The 11,086-nt window shown below is 40.6% G+C and overlaps 1 protein-coding gene across 1 annotated transcript in view; it reads left to right on the forward strand.

The window, feature by feature from the left end:
* Positions 1–10,820, forward strand: part of TIAM1 (TIAM Rac1 associated GEF 1) — an 89,117-nt gene extending 78,297 nt beyond the window's left edge. The window contains exons 19-26 of the mRNA XM_044442696.1: positions 2,076–2,255; positions 3,812–3,930; positions 5,358–5,466; positions 6,795–6,853; positions 7,460–7,562; positions 8,034–8,121; positions 8,851–9,023; positions 10,002–10,820. Of these exons, the coding sequence (XP_044298631.1) occupies positions 2,076–2,255; positions 3,812–3,930; positions 5,358–5,466; positions 6,795–6,853; positions 7,460–7,562; positions 8,034–8,121; positions 8,851–9,023; positions 10,002–10,486 (1,316 nt within the window). The 3' untranslated portion in view covers positions 10,487–10,820. The remainder of the gene's footprint in view (positions 1–2,075; positions 2,256–3,811; positions 3,931–5,357; positions 5,467–6,794; positions 6,854–7,459; positions 7,563–8,033; positions 8,122–8,850; positions 9,024–10,001) is intronic.
* The last annotated feature ends 266 nt before the right edge of the window (positions 10,821–11,086 follow it).

Here is an 11,086-nt window from a genome sequence, read left to right on the forward strand (position 1 = left end):
AAGCTCTTCTGGGATATGGCCAAGCTATCATAGAAGTTCAGCAGACAGGAACGAGCAGTAGGCAGTCCTCCTTTCTGGTGGCTAGATAAACTGAGTTTTGTATGTTTCATGTGGAAATTTTAAAAATACATATATTTTGTATATGTATTTTACATGTTGTTAGTCGCGAAGTCGTGTCCGACCCATTGCGACCCCATGGACAACATTCCTCCAGGCCTTCCTGTCCTCCACCATCCCCCGGAGTCCACTCAAGCTCACACCGACTGCTTCGATGACTCCATCTAGCCACCTCATCCTCTGCTGTCCCCTTCTTCTTTTGCCATCTATTGTTCCCAGCATTAGGCTCTTCTCCAGGGAGTCCTTCCTTCTCAATAGGTGACCAGAGTATTTGAGTTTCATCTTCAGTAGCTGGCCTTCTAAATTGCAGTCAGGGTTGATCTCCTCTAGGACTGACCGGTTTGATCACCTTGCAGTCCAAGGGACTTGCAGGACTCTCCGCCAGCACCACAATTCAAAGGCCTCAGTTCTTCGGTGCTCAGCCTTCCTTATGGTCCAGCTTTCACAGCCATACATTGCAACTGGGAAAACCACAGCCTTGACTATATGCACTTTTGTTGGCAGGGTGATGTCTCTGCTTTTTAGTATGCTGTCTAGATTTGCCATAGCTTTCTTCCCCAGGAGCAAGCGTCTTTTAATTTCTTGACTGCAGTCCCCATCTGCAGTGATCTTGGAGCCCAGGAAAATAAAATTGGTCACTACCTCCATTTCTTCCCCATCTATTTGCCAGGAAGTAAGAGGACTGGATGTCATTATCTTAGTTTTCTTAATGCTGAGTTTCAAGCCAACTTTTGCGCTCTCCTCCTTCACCCGCATCAAGAGACTCTTTAGTTCCTCTTCACTTTCTGCCATGAGAGTGGTATCATCTGCATATCTGAGGTTGTTGATATTTCTCCCAGCAATCTTAATTCCAACTGGTGATTCATCTAGCCCCGCCTTTCTCATGATGTGCTCTGCATATTAGTTAAATAGGCAGGGTGATAGTATACAGCCTTGCCAAACTCCTTTCTCAATTTTGAACCAGTCAGTGGTTCCGTGCTCAGGTCTCACTGTTGCTTTTTGACCCACCTATAGGTATCTCAAGAGACAAATAAGATGGTCAGGTACTCCCATCATTTTAAGAACTTGCCACAATTTGTTGTGATCTACACAATCAAAGGCTTTAGCATAGTCAATGAAGCAGAAGTAGATGTTTTTCTGAAACTCCCTAGCTTTCTCCATGATCCAGTGTATGTTGGCAATTTGATCTCTAGTTCCTCTGCCTCTTTGAAATCCTGCCTGTACTTCTGGTAGTTCTCGGTCCACATACTGCTGGAGCCTAGCTTGTAGGATTTTGAGCATAACTTTGTTAGCATGTGAAATGAGTGCAATGGTGCGGTAGTTTGAACATACATGCATTTATTTATGTGTATGTATTTTACATAATACATACATTCATACATATATATGAATATTCATATTTCCATTTTTCCCTTTCTGTGCAAAACTGCAAGTCAGCTGATTCCATTATAGACCCATCGTCATACATATTGTTTGCATACAAATACGCATGAAGTCCCATCACATCTGGATATTTTAATGCACTGTTTTTCCTCTCCCATGCCATCCTTCCTCCTTTTGTCTTGTTGTAGTGGCACTCAGTGAAATTTGTCACTCCACATACCATGCATGTGGTAGCAAAAGCTTAAGTTCATCTCTTTGGCAATATTGGTTTTATCGTAAGTCAGTATATTGCATGTGAGACTCCAGCAGGTTTCAACTTCAACTCCCTGTACCTCCTGCCATCATCAATGGTTTGGTATGCTGGGTGTCACATTCCCAAAATGTGAAAATCTACTTTCTGTCCACCCCTCTTGTACACTATTTTGAGTACCTTTGGGAAAAGAGAGCAACTAGGAAGGCCTCGGCAATTATAGGTGGCCTATAAATATATGTAAATAAATAAATAACCAATCTATAATAAATGTCAAATGTCTGCATCATGTCTTGAGCATTGCATTTTATTTTCATTGATCTAGCTAAAACAGACACAGTATTTAAGGCCTTTTTGGATGCTCAGAATCCTAGACGACAACACTCATCGACATTAGAGTCGTATCTCATTAAGCCTATCCAGAGGATATTGAAGTATCCTCTTCTACTGAAAGAACTCTTTGCCCTCACTGATGCAGAAAGTGAAGAACATTATCACCTTGATGGTAAGCTGCAGTTTGGTGAGAGAATAAAACCTCCTATGTCTCATGTTTATGAGCCACTTAACATCTATAACATTTGAAAATAATTCATGTATCTGAAAAAATTCACTTGGAACTTGAGTCAGTGTATGCTGGTAGAGAGGGATGGGTGGGAGAGGAGTGTTTCTAGAGATGATGGAATCTATGTCTTTTGCATTCTGTAACATTCATATTTTTCAAGTATATTGGCTTGCATTTTTAAAGTCTACGAAAATGTCTGTGCATTTTTGTGGCCATGTAAGTTTGTACTGGGATGCAGTGGCGCAGTGGGTTAAACCGCTGAGCTGCTAGGCTGGTTGATCAAAAGGTTGACAGTTTGAATCCACTGACGGGGTGAGCTCTCGTACTCTGTCCCAGCTCCAGCCAACCTTGCAGTTCGAAAGCATACAAATGCAAGTAGATAAAAAGGTACCACTTCAGTGGGAAGGTAACAGCGTTCTGTGCACTTCGGTGTTTAGTCATGCTGGCCACATGACCATGGAAACTGTCTGCAGACAAATGCTGGCTCCCTCGGCTAGGAAACGGAGATGAACACTGTCCCCTAGAGTCAGACATGACTGGACTTTATTGTCATGGAGAAACCTTTAGCTTTTAAGTTTATACTAATTTTTATATACACCTTTCCCTGATTCATGCTTATTTTGCAAACATTTTCCTCTAATACATTCTTGTTGCAATGCATTTTTAACTCATAGAACTGCATTACAAAATTCAGAGAAGTGTAAAACTCACAGGCTAATTGACCTTGGGTCACCTGTTACTTCACTTATTAATGTGAGCTAACTAATTGTACTCCCATCCCTGGGAGCTTCATTGAAAGTTTGCTACATGTGAATGTCCTTCAAATAATACATTAAATGTGCATCAGTGGACATTAGACATAGAAGGTCCTTTTTGGTTGTAATAAATAAAGTAGTATTATGGTTCTATTCCTTCTATTGCCTTTAATGTCTATATACTTTCAGCCAGGTTTGTGATGCTGTCTATTATCATAGAAGTGCAAATATAGAACCATCATACAATATTTCTTCTGTAACCAGGACACCTTTGGTGGTCATAAAGTTGCTTCAACACATGCATTATAGCGCAGACTAACTGTGGGTTATTTATTTATTTTTGCATTTCTATGCTGCTCCCTAGTCGTACCAGAGTTTCTGGGCAGTTAATAGGGCATGCACAATTCCTTGTTGGGCTGTGGTTGTATTTAATTAAATTAAAAATGTGTAGAGTTGCTGTTCCCAAACGCAATCATGAAGGTAGCAGAGGCCATCCTGCTGGATTGCTGCACCATCATACAATATACTATATATTGAAGAACAGAATGAGAACACAACATGTGAAAGGATAACTTGCCCTTATTCCTAACAAGTACAAGATTATAAGGGGTGTCACCTTATAAATACTCTAAAAATAAAATACACATTTTAAGGAATGTAATACAGATGTTCACCTCCTGGGCACGCTAATGTAGTGATGTATTACTGCCATAATTATTTTCTGTTGCTGTGCATTTCTTCTAGTGGCCATAAAAACAATGAACAAAGTTGCGAGCCATATTAATGAAATGCAGAAAATCCATGAAGAATATGGTGCTGTATTTGACCAGCTCATTGCAGAACAAACAGGAGACAAAAAAGAGGTAATGATAATTTGGAAGATAATCTTATTTTTAAAACAAAGCCCAAAACATATATCTTAATAATTATAAAATGTAATATCCCATGCTAGCATTATTTTTATTTATCTAAATTGTTGCATTTATATCCTACTTTCTTCTATCATGGAACTCAAGGTGACATACAGGGATTCACAGGTATAAATGTGGCTCCGAGTGTTGTGTTTGTACTGTACAACCATCCAAATTGTATATTAATGTTGTTTGGGATTGGGTTTTTTTATTTTGTTTTTGTCTTAAGCTCCATGCAAGTGTGATGTCAATTCAACATTTGGAAATAAGTTTAATATTTGTTACCAATGTTTATCTGGAAGCTAAATTGTCTATCTTTGATTGGTTAATGGGTTACATAAGTATAAATCCAAGTCTTAAAGTATTTTCTTTATTTTATATTGTTAACAAACTCTAATTTGAAAAACAATGCAGATACTCATCCATCCCTTCCAGCTTACGGGGCAGTGAGCAAAGGCAGGGGAGGATGACATTGTAGTGCAATTCAGTACATGCAGAAGAACTTGGGTTTGCATTTCGGGGCAAAGCTTTCCAGTGCCCTTTCACGAAGACATCCTTCTCCAACCTGGTGCCTTCTGTGACTGGCTAGAGCACACTGGAAGTTGTAGCCCTTCCTAGAAAGGAAGGCTGTCACTAGGTCTAGTTAATGCTTCCCCCACCCATAAAAAATAACAGTTTGATTAGCCCTAGTTAGAATTGTGGACTTAAAGGTGCCCTAGGACCTTTTGATTAGCACATTAGGCTATTGTGTGAAAATCTCATTATCTGCAGCCCATATTTCTTTCCCTGGAAAACTGAGTTGTTTACCACTCCATATCTAGGCAGCTTCAAGAGCAGTAAACATTATAAAGCTAAAGCAGAAAAAAGTCTAAAACAAGGTATTAATAAGAGGTTGACATTAAAACCACGTTTGGTCAGCAAGAAAGGCTTCTTGAAACAAAGACATCTTCAGCAGGTGCCAAAAACAGCACCGTGTTGTTCTCTGCCTGGACCCCAGAGACAGGGAATTCCATAGCAATGGAGCCTCCACACTGAAGGCTCGTCTCCTAGTGGATTCCAACTGGCCAATAGATCTGTGTGGGACCATCAGGAGAATATCCTCCATTGACCTCAGCAACAAGGCAGGTTGGTACTAGGGGAGGCATTCTGGTCCCACATTGTTCAAGGTTTTGTACAGCAGCACTAGAACCTTAAGCCTGGCCCAGGTGTAAATAGCCAATGCCGTTCCTTCAGTAAAGATGTTGTCTGCTGAGAAGGGGTAGCTCTTGGCAACAGCTGAGATGCTACATTCTTCGCTAGCTCCAGTTTCCACAGCAACCTCAAGGATTCTGGAGTATAATCCAAATATCACACTGGCATTTCTTTTGTGTGGCTGTCAGGTTGCAGATCTTTCTATGGGAGACTTGCTATTGCATACCACAGTCATCTGGCTCAACCCTCCTGCATCACTTGGGAAATGGAAGAAGGAACCTGAATTGGCAGCGTTTGGTATGTTTGTATTTTTCAAACAGAGAGCAAATGGTATTCTTTCAACTAAGCTATGCATTTAAACTTAAACTTCTCAGGGATACAACTGCCTACAAGTTACCTGTCCTTCCAAGTTAGCACTTGAGTAACAAACAAGAAATGCAGCCAGGTGCACTCAAAAAAGTAATGTTGGCCGAGACTTTGATGCACCACAGTGACTCTTTCTGTTCTGTGGAATGTGCTGCCCAGAATTTCCCTTTTGTGGTATGGAGTAGGTTGAGCATGACTACCAGAGTTTTTAGATGTTGGCCTCAGTGAACAAAGTCACTACCACATCTGTTCCTGCAAATGATCTTCTAGTAACTAATCTGCAGTTGTGCTTTGGGGAAACTCCACTAAAATTGTCAAATGTTCTAAGGAAACAAATTGCTGCAAGGTGACCTTGCATTCAGAGAGATCAATCTACTTCTTCTTTTTTAAAGTGTTGTAATAAGAAAAACAGGTTGCATGTTACTTTATAATGTTTTTATACCAACAATAAGTCTACCTGAACTTACTAGATTTTGAAGAAGGTGTTAGAAAATGTAAAACAGGTGGTTGTAGGTGTTTCTCCTTCCATCCTCAGTATGTATTGCTCACCAGGGCTGCTCACCTACATTCTACCAATATATATAAATGTTGATATTGGGTTCCCCCCGCCACCCCACTAAGCACATCGGTGTGACAGAATTAATTGCCTGCAGGTGAGCTAGGAATGCATAACAGTTTAATAAGATTAGTAAGAAAGCTCTTTGAGATAATCCATTGGCTTCGTAACATTGAAAATTCATTAATTGAATGTTGCCCGTTTTTATTTATGAGTTACTGTTGTGCTGATTGTTTCTGGAAATCTTGTTTGGTCAAGAAAATTTAAGCAGCAATAATTTAAACTCCATACACTACAGTTATGCTATTAAAATGAAAAATAACTGTAGCAAAAATGGAGTTGATGATACCCACTTTAAATAACTTCAAGATTTTTTAATAGTAAGCTATAATCTGGACTACATGTTCAATAATAATGTACCCTTAAAATAATTGTGTGTTATTTATTATTTCTTTTGCTAATACCAATTCTAAACATTAGATATTGCTTTAGTACAGATAGCCTGTCTTTACTCTTCTGCATTCACTAGAATTCCCCCTGCACCGACCACCTCTGTTCTTCAATGCATCTGATGTGTGTGGAATGGGTGTGCTTCAGGATATACTCTCTAATTTCTTCCAGTTCCTTTGACTCAGTAGCCCACATTTTTTCCCCTTCTTCACAGCAAACTAATGACTCTTTATATGTTTTCCTCTATCTCTAGTATTCAAAACTGCTGTGGTTCTTGTATATAAAGATGGTTCCAAACAGAAGAAAAAGTTGGTAAGTTGATCATTAAGGTGAGTAATGCAAAAGTTCTTTCAGCCTGAGAACCAGGTTCCTCTCTGGAGAAGTTCTCAGAGGCTATTTTCCAGGGATGGTCACGGCAAAACCCCCAGATTTCAGCCTGAAGCGCTCACTGCCAGTAGGTTAATCCTTAGTAGATGCATTACTATAGCCATTTATAATGAAGATAAATTGCCCCAAAGGTGGGAAACCACCAAATGGGTAGTAGTTGGGGCCAGGGCCATGGGAAGGGCCAGGGCCGCTGTACTGGGACCTCCAGCCTGAGGTTCTACACCACTGAGCAAGAGGGTTGTTGCCACTGGCAACCCAGAAAGTGAAACTATGAAACCATGCTACAGTTTTAGCTAATAACATTTTCTTTAAAAACTAGGTAGGGGAATATATTATCGAGCTAAAGGCAACCCACAGGGATTGGTTCTGTTTTTCTCTGTTGGTAACACAAGAAACAGTGTTTCTTGTTCAAGACCGGTTTCTCTGGAAAAAACCTTTGTACGTATTTCACATCTTCTGTGTGAAATGAACAATCAGCATTATATGCATCTACTATAATAAGCAATGTTCTCCCCTCTTCCTCTAATCTAGGGTGGATCACATAGGGCTTCAATTTATGAGGACTCAGATCCATTCCGTTTTCGACACATGATCCCTCTAGAAGCTCTGCAAGTTCGAGCACCAGCAAGTGCAGGTAATGTTGAAATGTTCGGATAGGATTTATTTTACTTGTAAAACTTTCTGTTTTTCAAAATAGAGAAAGCAGCTGTCAATATATGACTCCTTGAATGTCATATATTGGTCATATATAGCTCTTTGGAAGCAATAGTTGTTCAAAGATGCAGGGGTCATGCTTGAGCAGGTACAAAATGCAAGGTCCATAAAATAGCAGCCCAAGACCAACTACACTGATGATCTTCTTTTTTCAGGATCCACTTAAGTAGTGTTGATTCTAATCTTAAAAGCCCCTGCTCCCCCATATGGCTCTTCTTCATGGTTGTTAAGAGGATAAAAATGGAGTGTAGGAAAACCTTGTAATCTGCCTTGGGTTCCTCACAAGAGGAAAAAGGTGGGCTATAAATGCAATGTTGTAGCAGTAGCAGTAAACCATGAATAGCTTGAAGTGGCATTTTTAAAAGAAACATGTTCTTATTTCTTCCTCTAGATGCAGAGACCAATACTGTCTGTGAGATAGTTCATGTGAAATCTGAGTCTGAAGGCCGGCCAGAGAGGTCCTTCCACCTTTGTTGTAGGTAAGGGAGTGAGTGCCCCATATATGTGTATACTTAGATGTATGGGACTGTTTTAAGGAAGTTGGTGGCAAATTTGATTGAGAGCCATGGCTAAAGAGCTGCCAGTAATGATTAGATGGATCAATAAATGGTGTAGATGAAAAGTGGATACAGATCTGGAAGACCTGGGTTTATTTCCCACTGCCATGGACTGTACATGGACTTGAAATTGTCCCTAGCTTTAGTTCCCATTCTGCATAATTAGAACAGTGGTGGTGCCCATAGCCCTCTAAACTGGGAGAGTTGTGGGCATTCCCTACAGAGCAGTGGGGGCCTCCTCTGTGTTCCTCCCATCCTGGAGGCAGCTGGTTTCTTCCTCTCTGGTGTGTTGGAAGGAAAGGGAAGGACCTGTCATGCCTCGGGGGACCAGTCTCCTCCCCTCTTTGCCCCCCTGAAATGCCTGTTAACCCCTTCAAAGCAACCTCAGAGATGCAGTCAGTGAGTTTCTTTCCATGCTGGCAGTGAGCAGTGGAAGAGAGGGGAAACTCCAGCAGTGGATACCCCCAGAGTTCACAGACCTGAGAGGTGGACATCCAAACACTCCTGTGGCTGTCTAAATGCTGTCTAGTGGCCATACGATTGCCCTGTAAAGCATTTTACAAAACTATACTATTGTTTAAGCTCATAAATGAAATATAAAACACGCTAATTTGGTACCTAATGTGTGTGTGTGTGTGTTCTTCTTTTCAGTTCTCCAGAACACAGGAAGGATTTTCTGAAGTCTGTGCATTCAATATTACGTGACAAACACCGAAGGCAACTTCTTAAAACGGAAAGTTTGCCTTCATCTCAGCAATATGTTCCTTTTGGAGGAAAAAGACTGAGTGCTTTAAAAGGTGCACGGCCAGCTATGAACAGGGCAGGTACTGTAAGGTTACAGCTTTGCAAGATCCCAGTGAACTGATTATAATAGTAAGACACATCTGAGTTCTTTATTCATACAAAATGTGGACTAGTCTTTCCTGTTCTTCGGGAAGGCAGACTTCTCCCTTTACTTGATATGCCTTAGAAGAGAACCTTTCCATTCATCAATATTTCTAGTTGGAACAGAGTCTATATGGGACTTTATAGCTTGTTGCACAGCTTATGGTAGAGGTATTTGGCATACCTTCCATTTCTTAAATAGTGAACAGTATAAGGGAGATGCATTCCTGAAGTACACAGCAAACACGTCAGGGAGTCTTAGTTCTGTGTATAGCCCATTCTACACATGCAAAAGCCCTTATGTACACATGCACATCTTCCCGAGGGTAAGGAATGGACTTCCACAGGAGGTGGTTGAGGCCCCATCGGTGAGGGTGTTGAAAGATAGGCTGGGCATGCACATGGTGGGGCATGTTGTGAGCGGAGCCGGCTGGAGCCGGGGGTCAGACTAGATGGCCCAAGAGGACCCTTCTGACTTGCTCTGTTTCTATGTTTCCCCTCAAATGTTCTGCAACATTCAAAAACATGTTTCTACCATAAACAAGCCTGAAGATAGAGGTGGGAAGGATGTGGATATCAAGCACAAGGCCAAACTCTTCCTTGGCTAGATGTTTCGATCATTATGGCTGTCAGGTTAAAAGTGAGTTTTAATAGCCTTTTTAGGTGCCAGTGGGAGAAAGGATATAAATTGTGTTCTGTTACCTAGCCTGAGGAGCAAAAATCAAAACTTTATAAAGGTTTTATAAACCTTGACTTGCCTGCATAGGAAATGTTGGTGAAAAACTGTACACTCTCCTTGGCTATTAGTAGCCAGCTAATGTAAAATGAAAAAAATATCAGGAAGCCACATTCTTAAAATTATCATATTTAGCAAATTGTTTGTAAAAGCATCTGGGGTTTTATTTTTGTGCGTGCAGTGTCTGCCCCAAGCAAGTCCCTTGGGAGAAGGCGGCGGAGATTGGCTCGAAATAGGTTTACCATTGACTCAGATGCTGTCTTCGCTAGTAGTCCTGAGAAAGAGTCGCAACAGGCATCTAGCAGCAAGGACACTGACCGCTGGGTAGAAGAGCAGTTTGACCTTGGTCAGTATGAAGAACAAGAGGACGTAAAAGAAACAGACATTCTCAGCGATGATGACGAGTATTGTGAGCCTCTGAGGAATACAATTGTTGACAAAGAACTTCAGGAGCAGTTGCAGGCAACTTCCATTACAAGCGACCAGACATACCGAGGAGACAAGGTACGGTACGCAGGGGGCACACACGCTTCCAGAATGACTCAGTTAAAGAAACAGGCTGCTCTGTCTGGAATTAATGGTGGCCTGGAAGACAACAGTGAGGAGGTCATCTGGGTTCGCCGTGAAGATTTCGTTCCGCCGAGGAAACTGAACACTGAGCTTTAGGCCCATCACTTTCTCTTTAGACGGTAGGCATAGATGTGCCCCCAGTCCACCCCTTACACATTTGTGGAGAATGATCCTTTAGAATGCACACTTGCACATACAGTTATGGCAGCTAAACTGGTTAAAACCACACAGCCTCTCTCTTCTTCTTTCCCTTTAAAGTAATGTATAACAAGGAGAAAAGAGCAAAGCAAAATTTGGAAATGGCATGAGCTTGAGTCCTTCTCTGACCACGACCAAGGGCTTTATTTATTCTAAACTAATCAGGGGCTGCATATTAAAATGGGATGCATAGATATTACTAGACAACACATTGCTGTGGATGTTTGTGTGTATATATATTTATATATATATATATATATATATATTTATATATATTTATATATATATTTATATATATATTTATATATATATATATATATATATATATATATATATATATTTATATATATATATATATATATATGCAGCAAATTAGCTTACATGATAGCACAAACAGCAAATGGGTTTTATATGTGACATATCAATCATGGATTCATCTCAAAGAAGGAAGCTGCAACTCAACAAGGAACAAGTCCCCATAGCTGCAGCACTCTTGAT

The sequence above is a fragment of the Varanus komodoensis genome, unplaced genomic scaffold (assembly GCF_004798865.1).
Source record: "Varanus komodoensis strain SLA01 unplaced genomic scaffold, ASM479886v1 scaffold4, whole genome shotgun sequence".
NCBI classification, from domain to species: domain Eukaryota; kingdom Metazoa; phylum Chordata; class Lepidosauria; order Squamata; family Varanidae; genus Varanus; species Varanus komodoensis.